The sequence below is a fragment of the Petromyzon marinus genome, chromosome 70, assembly GCF_048934315.1.
Source record: "Petromyzon marinus isolate PM22_M1 ecotype Great Lakes invasive population chromosome 70, UKy_Petmar_22M1.pri1.0, whole genome shotgun sequence".
In the NCBI taxonomy this organism is placed as follows: Eukaryota; Metazoa; Chordata; class Hyperoartia; order Petromyzontiformes; family Petromyzontidae; genus Petromyzon; species Petromyzon marinus.
Window position 1 is genome coordinate 3,052,516 of NC_133736.1, and position 18,525 is coordinate 3,071,040.

Sequence of the window (18,525 nt, forward strand, 5' to 3'; positions counted from 1 at the left end):
AACCAGGCTGGATTGTGTGAGGTGCTCACAAATCCTTGAAAGATCTGGACAAAGTCCCATCAGTGAGCTCCTCCAGCAGGCAAGGCTGCGTTGGCTGGGTCATGTAGCCCGCATGCCCTGCCACCGCTTGCCTAAACAGCTTTTGTTCGGCCAGATCGAGGGGGCAAAACGGGCGGAGCATGGGCTAGAGAAGAGATGGAGTGATGTGGTGCAGGAGGACGTGGAGCTGAGTGGACTTTCCGATGACTGGTGCCAGCGGTGTCAATATCGGCTTCTGTGTAGGAGACTCGTGAAGGACGCTACTGGGAAGTTGGAGGCAGTTGCACTCCAACAACACCGGAGGGCGGAGGAGCGATGCTCACAACAATGAGCGGAGCGCCGGGTGGCTATAGCACAGCAGGTTGGCACAGTAGGGGGCACAGGTGGTGCATTAACCAGTCGTCTCAGTCAGTCGACCCGTGGCATCTGGGTCTGCTCCATGACCTCCTGCCAGCGGGCGTTTGACACTTCACGTGGCCTTAAGGTGCACATAGCCTGGCACAAGCGTCGTGGTGACATCACTGCCACTTAGTGGCGAATGGCGATTGTTGTTGTTGTTGGTGATGGAGGTGGTGATGGTGGAGGTTGAGGTGTTGGTGGAGGTGGTGATGGTGGCGGTGAAATTGGTGATGGTGGTGATGCTGGCAGTGGCGGTGATGTTGTTGTTGATGTTGTTGTTGATGTTGTTGTTGATGTTGTTGTTGTTGATGTTGTTGTTGTTGATGTTGTTGTTGATGTTGTTGTTCATGTTGTTGTTCATGTTGTTGTTGATGTTGTTGTTGTTGTTGATGTTGTTGTTGATGTTGTTGTTGTTGATGTTGTTGTTGATGTTGTTGATGTTGTTGTTGATGTTGTTGTTCATGTTGTTGTTGTTGATGTTGTTGTTGTTGTTGATGTTGTTGTTGATGTTGATGTTGTTGATGTTGTTGTTGATGTTGTTGTTGATGTTGTTGTTGATGTTGTTGTTGTTGATGTTGTTGATGTTGTTGTTGATGTTGTTGTTGTTGTTGATGTTGTTGTTGATGTTGTTGATGTTGTTGATGTTGATGTTGTTGTTGATGTTGTTGTTGATGTTGTTGTTGATGTTGTTGTTGATGTTGTTGTTGATGTTGTTGTTGATGTTGTTGATGTTGTTGTTGATGTTGTTGTTGATGTTGTTGTTGATGTTGTTGTTGATGTTGTTGTTGTTGTTGTTGATGTTGTTGTTGTTGATGTTGTTGTTGTTGATGTTGATGTTGTTGTTGTTGATGTTGTTGTTGATGTTGTTGTTGTTGCTGCTACAGATCGAGGTGACGCTGCTGGACTCGGAGCACTTTGCGGTGGCCGCGGGAGGCCCCCGTGGTGCCACGAGCTGTGTGTGCCCTGACAGGAAGGGCCTCTTCAGCTTCCTCATCGAGCCGCTCTCCCTGGGTGAGCCCACAACTCGCACCCTCTACCCCTACCTCTACCATTACCACTATCACTACTCATACCCCTACCTCTACCACTACCCCTACCTCTACCATTACCACTATCACTACCTCTACCCCTACCACTATCACTACCTCTACCACTACTCATACCCCTACCACTATCACTACCTCTACCCCTACCACTACTCATACCCCTACCTCTACCACTATCACTACCTCTACCACTACCTCTACCACTACCCCTACCTCTACCACTACCTTTACCCCTACCACTATCACTACTCATACCCCTACCTCTACCACTATCACTACCTCTACCCCTACCACTATCACTACCTCTACCCCTACCAATACTCATAACTCTACCACTACCCCTACCACTATCACTACCACTACCTCTACCACTACCACTACTCATACCCCTACCCCTACCACTATCACTACCACTACCCCTACCACTACCACTACCTCTACCACTACCACTACCCCTACCACTACCCCTACCACTACCTCTACCACTACCCCTACCACTATCTCTAACACTACCACTACCTCTACCACTACCACTACCTCTACCACTACCCCTACCACTACCTCTACCACTACCCCTACCACTACCCCTACCACTACCTCTACCACTACCCCTACCACTACCACTACCCCTACCACTACCACTACCCCTACCACTACCACTATCTTTACCACTATCGCTACCCCTACCACTACTCCTGCCACTACCTGTACCACTACCCCTACCCCTACCACTACCCCTACCTCTACCACTACCCCTACCACTTCCACTACCCCTACCACTACCACTACCCCTACCACTACCACTACCCCTACCACTACCTCTACCACTACCACTACCCCTACCACTACCTCTACCACTACCCCTACCTCTACCACTACCACTACCCCTACCACTACCACTACCCCTACCCCTACCACTACCCCTACCACTACCTCTACCTCTACCACTACCACTACCCCTACCACTACCTCTACCACTACCACTACCCCTACCACTACCCCTACCTCTACCACTACCCCTACCCCTACCACTACCCCTACCCCTACCTCTACCACTACCCCTACCCCTACCACTACCCCTACCACTACCCCTACCTCTACCACTACCCCTACCTCTACCCCTACCACTACCCCTACCACTACCCTGGGTGAGTCCCCAACTCGCACCCTCTACCACTACTCCATGCTGGGGTATCGATGGAGGCAGTGGCACTGAGTTGAGCTCCCTCCCTCCCTTCTCCCTCCCTCCCTCCTTCCCTGCCCCTCCACCCTTCCCCCCTCGCCTGTCTCTCGTCCCACTGGGGGCGCGGTGCCAGGCACGGTGAACGTGAGCGTGAGGGCGGCGGCGGTGCGCAGTGAGGAGCCCTGCGGGAACGAGGTGGTGGTGGTGCCGGAAGAGGGGGCCGTGGACACGGTGGTGCGGAGTGTCATCGTCGAGGTGATGTCGTCGTCGTCGCCATCATCATCATCATCGTCACCATCGTCACCATCGTCGTCATTACCATTGTCATCACCATCGTCATCACCATTGTCATCACCATCGTCATTACCATTGTCATCACCATCGTCATCGTCATAGTCACCACCATCGTCATCGCCATCACCATCGTCATCATCATCGTCACCATCGTCATCACCCTCGTAATCACCATCGTCATCACCATTGTCATTACCATTGTCGTCACCATCGTCATCGCCATCATCATCATCACCATCGTGATTGCCATCATCATCACCATCGTCATCACCATCGTCATTAACATTGTCATCACCATCGTCACCATCGTCACTATCGTCATAGTCACCACCATCGTCATCATCATCATCATCGTCGTCATCACCATCGTCATCACCATCGTCATCACCATAGTCATCACCATCGTCACCACCATGGTCACCATCATCACCATCGTCACCATAGTCACCATCGTCATCATTGTCGAGGTGACATCACCGCCACCACCATCATCGGCGATATCAGCAGGAGCATTGTTTTCGTTATCGATGTGATTGTTGATGTGGTTGTTGTTGATGATGTGGTTGTTGTTGATGTTGTTGTTGATGTGGTTGTTGACACGGTTGTTGTGGTTGTTGTTGTGGTTGTTGTTGTTGTTGTTTCAGCCGGAGGGGATTCCAAAGGAGCTTGCATATAGCTCCCTGCTGTGCCCCAAATGTGAGTCTCCTGTGGGACTACTCACACAGTCCCACTCATGGAGCTCCTCCCTGGGGCCACTCACACAGTCCCACTCATGGAGCTCCTCCCTGGGGCCACTCACACAGTCCCACTCATGGAGCTCCTCCCTGGGGCCACTCACACAGTCCCATTCATGAAGCTCCTCCATGGGACCACTCACACAGTCCCACTCATAGAGCTCCTCCCTGGGGCCACTCACACAGTCCCACTCATGGAGCTCCTCCCTGGGACCACTCACACAGTCTCACTCATGGAGCTCCTCCCTGGGACCACTCACACAGTCCCACTCATGGAGCTCCTCCCTGGGGCCACTCACACAGTCCCACTTATGGAGCTCCTCCCTGGGACCACTCACACAGTCCCACTCATGGAGCTCCTCCCTGGGGCCACTCACACAATCCCACTGATGGAGCTCCTCCCTGGGGCCACTCACACAGTCCCACTTATGGAGCTCCTCCCTGGGACCACTCACACAGTCCCACTCATGGAGCTACTCCCTGGGGCCACTCACACAGTCCCACTCACGGAGCTCCTCAATGGGACCACTCACACAGTCCCACTCATGGAGCTCCTCCCTGGGGCCACTCACACAGTCCCACTCATGGAGCTACTCCCTGGGGCCACTCACACAGTCCCACTCATGGAGCTCCTCCCTGGGGCCACTCACACAGTCCCACTCATGGAGCTCCTCCCTGGGGCCACTCACACAGTCCCACTCATGGAGCTCCTCCCTGGGGCCACTCACACAGTCCCACTCATGGAGCTCCTCCCTGGGGCCACTCACACAGTCCCATTCATGAAGCTCCTCCATGGGACCACTCACACAGTCCCACTCATAGAGCTCCTCCCTGGGGCCACTCACACAGTCCCACTCATGGAGCTCCTCCCTGGGACCACTCACACAGTCTCACTCATGGAGCTCCTCCCTGGGACCACTCACACAGTCCCACTCATGGAGCTCCTCCCTGGGGCCACTCACACAGTCCCACTTATGGAGCTCCTCCCTGGGACCACTCACACAGTCCCACTCATGGAGCTCCTCCCTGGGGCCACTCACACAATCCCACTGATGGAGCTCCTCCCTGGGGCCACTCACACAGTCCCACTTATGGAGCTCCTCCCTGGGACCACTCACACAGTCCCACTCATGGAGCTACTCCCTGGGGCCACTCACACAGTCCCACTCACGGAGCTCCTCAATGGGACCACTCACACAGTCCCACTCATGGAGCTCCTCCCTGGGGCCACTCACACAGTCCCACTCATGGAGCTACTCCCTGGGGCCACTCACACAGTCCCACTCATGGAGCTCCTCCCTGGGGCCACTCACACAGTCCCACTCATGGAGCTCCTCCCTGGGGCCACTCACACAGTCCCACTCATGGAGCTCCTCCCTGGGGCCACTCACACAGTCCCACTCATGGAGCTTCTCCTTGGGACCACTCACACAGTCCCACTCATGGAGCTCCTCCCTGGGACCACTCGCACAGTCCCACTGATGGAGCTCCTCCCTGGGGCCACTCACACGGTCCCATTCATGGAGCTCCTCCCTGGGACCACTCACACAGTCCCACTCATGGAGCTCCTCCCTGGGGCCACTCACACAGTCCCACTCATGGAGCTCCTCCCTGGGGCCACTCACACAGTCCCACTCATGGAGCTCCTCCCTGGGGCCACTCACACAGTCCCATTCATGAAGCTCCTCAATGGGACCACTCACACAGTCCCACTCATGGAGCTCCTCCCTGGGGCCACTCACACAGTCCCACTCATGGAGCTCCTCCCTGGGACCACTCACACAGTCTCACTCATGGAGCTCCTCCCTGGGACCACTCACACAGTCCCACTCATGGAGCTCCTCCCTGGGGCCACTCACACAGTCCCACTTATGGAGCTCCTCCCTGGGACCACTCACACAGTCCCACTCATGGAGCTCCTCCCTGGGGCCACTCACACAATCCCACTGATGGAGCTCCTCCCTGGGGCCACTCACACAGTCCCACTTATGGAGCTCCTCCCTGGGACCACTCACACAGTCCCACTCATGGAGCTACTCCCTGGGGCCACTCACACAGTCCCACTCATGGAGCTCCTCAATGGGACCACTCACACAGTCCCACTCATGGAGCTCCTCCCTGGGGCCACTCACACAGTCCCACTCATGGAGCTACTCCCTGGGGCCACTCACACAGTCCCACTCATGGAGCTCCTCCCTGGGGCCACTCACACAGTCCCACTCATGGAGCTCCTCCCTGGGGCCACTCACACAGTCCCACTCATGGAGCTCCTCCCTGGGGCCACTCACACAGTCCCACTCATGGAGCTTCTCCTTGGGACCACTCACACAGTCCCACTCATGGAGCTCCTCCCTGGGACCACTCGCACAGTCCCACTGATGGAGCTCCTCCCTGGGGCCACTCACACGGTCCCATTCATGGAGCTCCTCCCTGGGACCACTCACACAGTCCCACTCATGGAGCTCTTCCCTGGGACCACTCACACAGTCCCACTCATGGAGCTCCTCCCTGGGGCCACTCACACAGTCCCACTCATGGAGCTACTCCCTGGGGCCACTCACACAGTCCCACTCATGGAGCTCCTCCCTGGGGCCACTCACACAGTCCCACTCATGGAGCTCCTCCCTGGGGCCACTCACACAGTCCCACTCATGGAGCTCCTCCCTGGGGCCACTCACACAGTCCCACTCATGGAGCTTCTCCTTGGGACCACTCACACAGTCCCACTCATGGAGCTCCTCCCTGGGACCACTCGCACAGTCCCACTGATGGAGCTCCTCCCTGGGGCCACTCACACGGTCCCATTCATGGAGCTCCTCCCTGGGACCACTCACACAGTCCCACTCATGGAGCTCCTCCCTGGGACCACTCACACAGTCCCACTCATGGAGCTACTCCCTGGGGCCACTCACACAGTCCCACTCATGGAGCTCCTCAATGGGACCACTCACACAGTCCCACTCATGGAGCTCCTCCCTGGGGCCACTCACACAGTCCCACTCATGGAGCTACTCCCTGGGGCCACTCACACAGTCCCACTCATGGAGCTCCTCCCTGGGGCCACTCACACAGTCCCACTCATGGAGCTCCTCCCTGGGGCCACTCACACAGTCCCACTCATGGAGCTCCTCCCTGGGGCCACTCACACAGTCCCACTCATGGAGCTTCTCCTTGGGACCACTCACACAGTCCCACTCATGGAGCTCCTCTCTGGGACCACTCGCACAGTCCCACTGATGGAGCTCCTCCCTGGGGCCACTCACACGGTCCCATTCATGGAGCTCCTCCCTGGGACCACTCACACGGTCCCATTCATGGAGCTCCTCCCTGGGACCACTCACACAGTCCCACTCATGGAGCTCCTCCCTGGGACCACTCACACAGTCCCACTCATGGAGCTCCTCCCTGGGACCACTCACACAGTCCCACTCATGGAGCTCCTCCCTGGGACCACTCACACAGTCCCACTCATGCAGCCACCACCACCACTGTCACCACCACCGCCGTCACCACCACCACCACCACCGTCACCACCATCACTGTCACCACCACCATCGTTACCACCACCACTGTCACCACCACCACCACCATCGTCACCACCACCACCACCGCCGTCACCACCACCATCGTCACCACCACCACTGTCACCACCACCACTGTCACCACCACCACCATCGTCACCACCACCACCACTGTCACCACCACCATCGTCACCACCACTGCCACCACCACCATCGTCACCACCACCACCGTCACCACCACCACCACTGTCACCACCACCATCGTCACCACGACCACCACCACCACCATCGTCACCACCACCATCGTCACCACCACCATCGTCACCACCACCACCACCACCACCACCACCGCCACCATCACCGCCGTCACCACCACCACTGTCACCACCACCATCGTCACCACCACCATCGTCACCACGACCACCACCACCACCATCGTCACCACCACCATCGTCACCACGACCACCACCACCACCATCGTCACCACCACCACCACCACCACCATCGTCACCACCACCATCGTCACCACCACTGCCACCACCACCATCGTCACCACCACCACCGTCACCACCACCACCACTGTCACCACCACCATCGTCACCACGACCACCACCACCACCATCGTCACCACCACCATCGTCACCACCACCATCGTCACCACCACCACCACCACCGCCACCATCACCGCCGTCACCATCACCGCCGTCACCACCACCACTGTCACCACCACCATCGTCACCACCACCATCGTCACCACGACCACCACCATCGTCACCACCACCATCGTCACCACCACCACCACCACCATCGTCACCACCACCACCATTACCACCACCATCGTCACCACCACCATCATCACCACCACCATCGTCACCACGACCACCACCATCGTCACCACCACCACCACCACCATCGTCACCACCACCACCTTCGTCACCACGACCACCACCACCACCATCGTCACCACCACCATCGTCACCACCACCACCGCCACCACCACCATCGTCACCACCACCACCACCATCGTCACCACCACCACCATCGTCACCACCACCATCGTCACCACCACCACCACTTCTGTTTCGATTTCTCTCTGCCTCGTCGTCTCCTTCCCAGCGCCAGCGTCCGAGCGCTTCGTCTTCAACCTGTCCCTGCCGGCCAACGTGATCCTGGGCTCTGCCCGGGCGTACGCCACCATCGCCGGTGAGTCTCCCTCTCGGCCCCGGCCTGGCGCTGCCATCAGCGATTAAAACACTCCGGGCCCTGGCAGAAGTCAGGGGCCGTTATTATCAAATAGGCCAGAGCAGGGCCCACTCACTCACTCACTCACCCACTCACTCACCCACTCACTCACTCACTCACCCACTCACTCACCCACTCACTCACGCACCCACCAACTCACTCACTCACTCACCCACTCACTCACTCACCCACTCACCCACTCACTAACTCACACACTCACCCACTCACTAACTCACACACTAACCCACTCACTCACTCACCCACTCACCCACTCACTAACTCACTCACTCACCCACTCACTCACTCACTCACACACTCATCCACTCACTCACTCACTCACCCACTCACTCACTCACTAACTCACACACTAACCCACTAACCCACTCACTCACCCACTCACCCACTCACTCACTCACTCACCCACTCACTCACTCACTCACCCACTCACTCACTCACTCACTCACGCGCTCACTCACTCACTCACCCACTCACTCACTCACTCACCCACCCACTCACTCACTCACTCACCCACTCACCCACTCACCAACCCACTCACTCACTATGGCTAGGAGATGTTAACTCTCTCACCTTGTGTGCAGGAGGTCGCGGGTTCGATCCCGAACCTGCCGCCTGCTGCTGTATATTTGGAGTTTGCGTTCCCCTCTCTCCCCCACGTGGTCGCGTGGATCTTTCTACGGGTCCCCCGGTTTTCTTTTTCCATCCACATTTAGTATCAGCAGCACACCCTGTGACTATGCTTGGCTGCTGCTGCTGTAAATGTTGATGTGACGACGACTGATAGCCCCCCCCCGCCCCCCTCTTCATTGGGCTACCATTTGTGATCGCCACGTCGCTAATGAAAAAGCAGCCACGTGGCAGCTCAGCCGGGCCTTGGCTGGTAAATAAAAACTTCGGACGTTTTACGTTTTTAACACAGCACGGTTGGCTACGTACGGTGTGAAGAAAGTTCAACACACAGCACGGTTTGCTACGTACGGTGTGAAAGGAGTTTAACACACACACAGCACGGTTGGCTAAGTACGGTGTGAAAGGAGTTTAACACACACACAGCACGGTTGGCTAAGTACGGTGTGAAGAATGTTCAACACACACACACAGCACGGTTGGCTACGTACGGTGTGAAGAAAGTTCAACACACACACATAGCACGGTTGGCTATGTACGGTGTGAAAGAAGTTCAACACACACACTTGGCTAAGTATGGTGCAAACCAAGTCCAACACACACACAGCGTGGTTGGCTTGGTATGGTGCGAACCAAGTCCAACACACGTAGCAAGGATTGCAGGGCCGTGCCTTTGCCCTCCGGGGTGAGCGACGGCTCCGTCCCTCTTGACTGGCGCCTTCCCCGTCGGCCCTCCAGGGGACATCATGGGCTCGGCTCTCCAGAACCTGGACAAGCTCCTCACCCTACCGACGGGATGCGGCGAGCAGAACATGGTCAAGTTCGCGCCCAACATTTACATCCAGGAGTACCTGCAGAACTCCGGGCAGCTGACGGACGCGGTCCGAGACAAAGCGCTCAACTTCCTGCGAGTTGGTAGGTGTCGGATCGGTTGTGTCTGTCTGTCAGTGTCTGGAGATCTATCAGAGACCAGTCTGTCTGTCAGTGTCTAGAGACACCCATCAGAGACCAGTCTGTCTGTCAGTGTCTGGAGACCCATCAGAGACCAGTCTGTCTGTCAGTGTCTAGAGACCCATCAGAGACAAGTTTGTCTGTCAGTGTCTGGAGACCCATCATAGACCAGTCTGTCTATCACTGTCTAGAGATCCCATCAGAGACCAGTCTGTCTGTCAGTGTCTAGAGATCCCATCAGAGACCAGTCTGTCTGTCGAGAGACCCATCAGAGACCAGTCTGTCTGTCAGTGTCTAGAGATCCCATCAGAGACCAGTCTGTCTGTCGAGAGACCCATCAGAGACCAGTCTGTCTGTCAGTGTCTAGAGACACCCATCAGAGACCAGTCTGTCTGTCAGTGTATAGAGATCCCATCAGAGACCAGTCTGTCTGTCTGTCAGTGTCTGGAGATCCCATCAGAGACCAGTCTGTCTGTCACTGTCTAGAGATCCCATCAGAGACCAGTCTGTCTGTCAGTGTATAGAGATCCCATCAGAGACCAGTCTGTCTGTCTGTCAGTGTCTGGAGATCCCATCAGAGACCAGTCTGTCTGTCACTGTCTAGAGATCCCATCAGAGACCAGTCTGTCACTGTCTAGAGATCCCATCAGAGACCAGTCTGTCTGTCAGTGTATAGAGACCCATCAGAGACCAGTCTGTCTGTCAGTGTATAGAGATCCCATCAGAGACCAGTCTGTCTGTCAGTGTATAGAGACCCATCAGAGACCAGTCTGTCACTGTCTAGAGATCCCATCAGAGACCAGTCTGTCTGTCAGTGTATAGAGACCCATCAGAGACCAGTCTGTCTGTCAGTGTCTAGAGACCCATCAGAGACCAGTCTGTCTGTCAGTGTCTAGAGATCCATCAGAGACAAGTCTGTCTGTCAGTGTCTAGAGACCCATCAGAGACCAGTCTGTCTGTCAGTGTCTAGAGATCCATCAGAGACAAGTCTGTCTGTCAGTGTATAGAGATCCATCAGAAAACAGTCTGTCTGTCACTGTCTAGAGACCCATCAGATACCAGTCTGTCTGTCTGTCAGTGTCTAGAGACTCATCAGAGACAAGTCTGTCTGTCTGTCAGTGTCTGGAGACCCATCAGAGACCAGTCTGTCTGTCAGTGTCTAGAGACCCATCAGAGACCAGTCTGTCTGTCAGTGTCTAGAGACCCATCAGAGACCAGTCTGTCTGTCAGTGTCTGGAGATCCCATCAGAGACCAGTCTGTCTGTCAGTGTCTAGAGACCCATCAGAGACCAGTCTGTCTGTCAGTGTCTGGAGATCCCATCAGAGACCAGTCTGTCTGTCAGTGTCTGGAGACCCATCAGAGACCAATCTGTCTGTCAGTGTCTAGAGATCCCATCAGAGACCAGTCTGTCTATCACTGTCTAGAGATCCTATCAGAGACCAGTATGTCTATCAGTGTCTAGAGATCCCATCATAGACCAGTCTGTCTGTCTGGAGACCCATCAGAGACCAGTCTGTCTGTCAGTGTCTAGAGATCCCATCAGAGACCAGTCTGTCTGTCAGTGTCTGGAGACCCATCATAGACCAGTCTGTCTATCACTGTCTAGAGAGCCATCAGAGACCAGTCTGTCTGTCAGTGTATAGAGACCCATCAGATACCAGTCTGTCTATCACTGTCTAGAGACCCATCAGAGACCAGTCTGTCTATCAGTATCTAGAGACCCATCAGAGACTAGTCTGTCTATCACTGTCTAGAGACCCATCAGAGACCAGTCTGTCTGTCAAGTGTCTAGAGATCCCATCAGAGACCAGTCTGTCTGTCAGTGTATAGAGACCCATCAGAGACCAGTCTGTCTGTCTGGAGACCGATCAGAGACCAGTCTGTCTGTCAGTGTCTGGAGATCCCATCAGAGACCAGTCTGTCTGTCAGTGTCTGGAGACCCATCAGAGACCAGTCTGTCTGTCAGTGTCTGGAGACCCATCAGAGACCAGTATGTCTATCACTGTCTAGAGACCCATCAGAGACCAGTCTGTCTATCACTGTCTAGAGAGCCCATCAGATACCAGTCTGTCTGTCAGTGTCTAGAGACCCATCAGAGACCAGTCTGTCTGTCTATCACTGTCTAGAGACCCATCAGAGACCAGTCTGTCTATCACTGTCTAGAGAGCCCATCAGAGACCAGTATGTCTATCACTATCTAGAGACCCATCAGAGACCAGTCTGTCTATCACTGTCTAGAGAGCCCATCAGAGACCAGTCTGTCTATCAGTATCTAGAGACCCATCAGAGACCAGTCTGTCTATCACTGTCTAGACACCCATCAGAGACCAGTCTGTCTGTCAGTATCTAGAGACCCATCAGAGACCAGTCTGTCTGTCAGTGTCTAGAGGTCCCATCAGAGACCAGTCTGTCTGTCAGTGTATAGAGACCCATCAGAGACCAGTCTGTCTGTCAGTGTATAGAGACCCATCAGAGACCAGTCTGTCTATCAGTGTCTAGAGATCCCATCAGAGACCAGTCTGTCTGTCAGTGTCTAGAGATCCCATCAGAGACAAGTCTGTCTGTCAGTGTCTAGAGACCCATCAGAGACCAGTCTGTCTGTCACTGTCTAGAGACCCATCAGATACCAGTCTGTCTATCACTGTCTAGAGAGCCCATCAGAGACCAGTATGTCTATCACTATCTAGAGACCCATCAGAGACCAGTCTGTCTATCACTGTCTAGACACCCATCAGAGACCAGTCTGTCTGTCAGTATCTAGAGACCCATCAGAGACCAGTCTGTCTGTCAGTGTCTAGAGGTCCCATCAGAAACCAGTATGTCTGTCAGTGTCTAGAGACCCATCAGAGACCAGTCTGTCTGTCACTGTCTAGAGACCCATCAGATATCAGTCTGTCTATCACTGTCTAGAGAACCATCAGAGACCAGTCTGTCTATCACTGTCTAGAGACCCATCAGATACCAGTCTGTCTATCATTGTCTAGAGATCCATCAGAGACCAGTCTGTCTATCACTGTCTAGAGACCCATCAGAGACCAGTCTGTCTATCACTGTCTAGAGACCCATCAGAGACCAGTCTGTCTATCACTGTCTAGAGATCCATCAGAGACCAGTCTGTCTATCACTGTCTAGAGATCCATCAGAGACCAGTCTGTCTATCACTGTCTAGAGACCCATCAGAGACCAGTCTGTCTATCACTGTCTAGAGAGCCCATCAGAGACCAGTCTGTCTATCAGTATGTAGAGACCCATCAGAGACCAGTCTGTCTATCACTGTCTAGAGACCCATCAGAGGCCAGTCTGTCTATCTGTATCTAGAGACCCATCAGAGACAAGGCTGTCTATCACTGTCTAGAGATCCCATCAGAGACCAGTCTGTCTATCACTGTCTAGAGACCCATCAGAGACCAGTCTGTCTATCACTGTCTAGAGATCCATCAGAGACCAGTCTGTCTATCACTGTCTAGAGACCCATCAGAGACCAGTCTGTCTATCACTGTCTAGAGAGCCCATCAGAGACCAGTATGTCTATCACTATCGAGAGACCCATCAGAGACCAGTCTGTCTGTCTATCACTGTCTAGAGATCCCATCAGAGACCAGTCTGTCTGTCACTTTCTAGAGACCCATCAGAGACCAGTCTGTCTGTCAGTGTCTAGAGACCCATCAGAGAACAGTCTTTCTATCACTGTCTAGAGACCCATCAGAGATCAGTCTGTCTATCACTGTCTAGAGACCCATCAGAGACAAGTCTGTCTATCACTGTCTAGAGATCCCATCAGAGACCAGTCTGTCTATCACTGTCTAGAGATCCCATCAGATACCAGTCTGTCTATCACTATCTAGAGATCCCATCAGAGACCAGTCTGTCTATCAGTATCTAGAGATCCCATCAGAGACCAGTCTGTCTATCAGTGTACAGAGATCCCATCAGAGACCAGTCTGTCTATCACTGTTTAGAGATCCCATCAGAGACCAGTCTGTCTATCACTGTCTAGAGATCCATCAGAGACCAGTCTGTCTTTCAGTATCTAGAGATCCCATCAGAGACCAGTCTGTCTGTCACTGTCTAGAGATCCCATCAGAGACCAGTCTGTCTATCAGTATCTAGAGATCCCATCAGAGATCAGTCTATCACTGTCTAGAGAGCCATCAGAGACCAGTCTGTCTATCACTGTCTAGAGACCCATCAGAGACCAGTCTGTCTATCACTGTCTAGAGACCCATCAGAGACCAGTCTGTCTATCACTGTCTAGAGATCCCATCAGAGATCAGTCTGTCTATCACTGTCTAGAGATCCCATCAGATACCAGTCTGTCTATCAGTATCTAGATATCCCATCAGAGACCAGTCTGTCTGTCACTGTCTAGAGATCCCATCAGAGACCAGTCTGTCTGTCACTGTCTAGAAACTCATCAGAGACCAGTCTGTCTGTCTAGAGACCCATCAGAGACCAGTCTGTCTATCACTGTCTAGAGACCCATCAGAGACCAGTCTGTCTGTCACTGTCTAGAGATCCCATCAGAGACCAGTCTGTCTATCACTGTCTAGAGACCCATCAGAGACCAGTCTGTCTGTCACTGTCTAGAGATCCCATCAGAGACCAGTCTGTCTGTCACTGTCTAGAGATCCCATCAGAGACCAGTCTGTCTATCACTGTCTAGAGACCCATCAGAGACCAGTCTGTCTATCAGTGTCTAGGATAATTAATTAGAAAAGTGTTTTACTTTCGTAATCAATGGATACGTTTCGCTGCTGAGTACGTCGCTACTATTTCCATTATTATTCCCGTGTGCATTAACATGCCTCCTTACCCTTGGGTGACACCCACCTCAAACCTTTATGTAACCTCCTGTCGCAGTAGGTCGTGATTTATTATTTATTTTTCTACCTACTCGGTGACTTTGCCGAAAGAACCAAATGGGTACGGATTCCCTGCCGTCACGAAAACTCAAAATCAAGATTGTTGCGAATATTGTTACCTCTGCGCTGTTGAACTTCGCAGGGTACCAACGGCAGCTGACCTACAAACGTGGAGACCATTCCTACAGCGCGTTCGGAACGAACGACCCTGAGGGAAACACGTGGTACGGTGTCATCGGTCACCAACGAGACATCGACACGTCATCTCTAATCGATTCACGCGTTATTGGGGGTCAGATGTGGTAATTGTACTCACCCCTAGTGCCGTTATTCTACTCACCCCTAGTGTTGTTATTCTACTCACCCCTAGTGTTGTTGTTCTACTCACCCCTAGTGTTGTTATTCTACTCACCCCTAGTGTTGTTATTCTACTCACCCCTAGTGTTGTTATTCTACTCACCCCTAGTGTTGTTATTCTACTCACCCCTAGTGTTGTTGTTCTACTCACCCCTAGTGTTGTTATTCTACTCACCCCTAGAGTTGTTATTCTACTCACCCCTAGTGTTGTTATTCTACTCACCCCTAGTGTTGTTATTCTACTCACCCCTAGTGTTGTTATTCTACTCACCCCTAGTGTTGTTATTCTACTCACCCCTAGTGTTGTTATTCTACTCACCCCTAGTGTTGTTATTCTACTCACCCCTAGTGTCACTCTACTCACCCCTAGTGTTGTTATTCTACTCAGCCCTAGTGTTCTTATTCTACTCACCCCTAGTGTTGTTATTCTACTCACCCCTAGTGTTGTTATTCTACTCACCCCTAGTGTTGTTATTCTACTCACCCCTAGTGTTGTTGTTCTACTCACCCCTAGTGTTGTTATTCTACTCACCCCTAGTGTTGTTATTCTACTCACCCCTAGTGTTGTTATTCTACTCACCCCTAGTGTTGTTATTCTACTCACCCCTAGTGTTGTTATTCTACTCACCCCTAGTGTTGTTATTCTACTCACCCCTAGTGTTGTTATTCTACTCACCCCTAGTGTTGTTATTCTACTCACCCCTAGTGTTGTTATTCTACTCACCCCTAGTGTTGTTATTCTACTCACCCCTAGTGTTGTTATTCTACTCACCCCTAGTGTTGTTATTCTACTCACCCCTAGTGTTGTTGTTCTACTCACCCCTAGTGTTGTTATTCTACTCTCCCCTAGTGTTGTTATTCTACTCACCCCTAGTGTTGTTATTCTACTCACCCCTAGTGTTGTTGTTCTACTCACCCCTAGTGTTGTTATTCTACTCACCCCCTAGTGTTGTTATTCTACTCACCCCTAGTGTTGTCACTCTACTCACCCCTAGTGTTGTTATTCTACTCACCCCTAGTGTTGTTATTCTACTCACCCCTAGTGTTGTTATTCTACTCACCCCTACTGTTGTTATTCTACTCACCCCTAGTGTTGTTATTCTACTCACCCCTAGTGTTGTTATTCTACTCACCCCTAGTGTCACTCTACTCACCCCTAGTGTTGTTATTCTACTCACCCCTAGTGTTGTTATTCTACTCACCCCTAGTGTTGTTATTCTACTCACCCCTAGTGTTGTTATTCTACTCACCCCTAGTGTTGTTATTCTACTCACCCCTAGTGTTGTTATTCTACTCACCCCTAGTGTCGTGATTCTACTCACCCCTAGTGTTGTTATTCTACTCACCCCTAGTGTTGTTATTCTACTCACCCCTAGTGTTGTTATTCTACTCACCCCTAGTGTTGTTATTCTACTCACCCCTAGTGTTGTTATTCTACTCACCCCTAGTGTTGTTATTCTACTCACCCCTAGTGTTGTTGTTCTACTCACCCCTAGTGTTGTTATTCTACTCACCCCTAGTGTTGTTATTCTACTCACCCCTAGTGTCGTCATTCTACTCATCCCTAGTGTTGTTATTCTACTCACCCCTAGTGTTGTTATTCTACTCACCCCTAGTGTTGTTGTTCTACTCACCCCTAGTGTTGTTATTCTACTCACCCCTAGTGTTGTTATTCTACTCACCCCTAGTGTTGTTATTCTACTCACCCCTAGTGTTGTTGTTCTACTCACCCCTAGTGTTGTTATTCTACTCACCCCTAGTGTTGTTATTCTACTCACCCCTAGTGTTGTTATTCTACTCACCCCTAGTGTTGTTATTTTACTCACCCCTAGTGTTGTCACTCTACTCACCCCTAGTGTTGTTATTCTACTCAACCCTTGTGTTGTCATTCTACTCACCCCTAGTGTTGTTATTCTACTCACCCCTAGTGTCACTCTACTCACCCCTAGTGTCACTCTACTCACCCCTAGTGTTGTTATTCTACTCACCCCTAGTGTTGTTATTCCACTCACCCCTAGTGTTGTTATTCTACTCACCCCTAGTGTTGTTATTCTACTCACCCCTAGTGTTGTTATTCTACTCACCCCTAGTGTTGTTATTCTACTCACCCCTAGTGTTGTTATTCTACTCACCCCTAGTGTTGTTATTCTACTCACCCCTAGTGTTGTTATTCTACTCACCCCTAGTGTGGTTATTCTACTCACCCCTAGTGTTGTTATTCTACTCACCCCTAGTGTTGTTATTCTACTCACCCCTAGTGTTGTCACTCTACTCACCCCTAGTGTTATTATTCTACTCACCCCTAGTGTTGTTATTCTACTCACCCCTAGTGTTGTTATTCTACTCACCCCTTAGTGTTGTTATTCTACTCACCCCCTAGTGTTGTTATTCTACTCACCCCTAGTGTTGTTATTCTACTCACCCCCTAGTGTTGTTATTCTACTCACCCCTAGTGTTGTTATTCTACTCACCCCTAGTGTTGTTATTCTACTCACCCCTAGTGTTGTTATTCTACTCACCCCTAGTGTTGTTATTCTACTCACCCCTAGTGTTGTTATTCTACTCACCCCTAGTGTTGTTATTCTACTCACCCCTAGTGTTGTTATTCTACTCACCCCTAGTGTTGTTGTTCTACTCACCCCTAGTGTTGTTATTCTACTCACCCCTAGTGTTGTTATTCTACTCATCCCTAGTGTTGTTATTCTACTCACCCCTAGTGTTGTTCTTCTACTCACCCCTAGTGTTGTTATTCTACTCACCCCTAGTGTCGTTATTGTACTCACCCCTAGTGTTGTTATTCTACTCACCCCTAGTGTTGTTATTCTACTCACCCCTAGTGTTGTTATTCTACTCACCCCTAGTGTTGTTATTCTACTCACCCCTAGTGTTGTTATTCTACTCACCCCCTAGCGACGTTATTCTACTCACCCCTAGTGTTGTTATTCTACTCACCCCTAGTGTTGTTATTCTACTCACCCCTAGTGTTGTTATTCTACTCACCCCTAGTGTTGTTATTCTACTCACCCCTAGTGTTGTTATTCTACTCACCCCTAGTGTTGTTATTCTACTCACCCCTAGTGTTGTTATTCTACTCACCCCTAGTGTTGTTATTCTACTCACCCCTAGTGTTGTTATTCTACTCACCCCTAGTGTTGTTATTCTACTCACCCCTAGTGTTGTTATTCTACTCAACCCTAGTGTTGTTGTTCTACTCACCCCTAGTGTTGTTATTCTACTCACCCCCTAGCGTT

At 51.9% G+C, this 18,525-nt stretch overlaps 1 protein-coding gene across 1 annotated transcript in view; it reads left to right on the plus strand.

Annotated features, from left to right (window-relative positions):
• The window catches only part of LOC116957128 (alpha-2-macroglobulin), a 100,358-nt gene that overhangs the window by 46,980 nt on the left and 34,853 nt on the right, over positions 1–18,525 (plus strand). The window contains exons 17-22 of the mRNA XM_076055185.1: positions 1,323–1,449; positions 2,801–2,922; positions 3,606–3,657; positions 8,333–8,419; positions 9,842–10,018; positions 15,060–15,141. Coding sequence (XP_075911300.1) covers positions 1,323–1,449; positions 2,801–2,922; positions 3,606–3,657; positions 8,333–8,419; positions 9,842–10,018; positions 15,060–15,141 — 647 coding nt within the window. The remainder of the gene's footprint in view (positions 1–1,322; positions 1,450–2,800; positions 2,923–3,605; positions 3,658–8,332; positions 8,420–9,841; positions 10,019–15,059; positions 15,142–18,525) is intronic.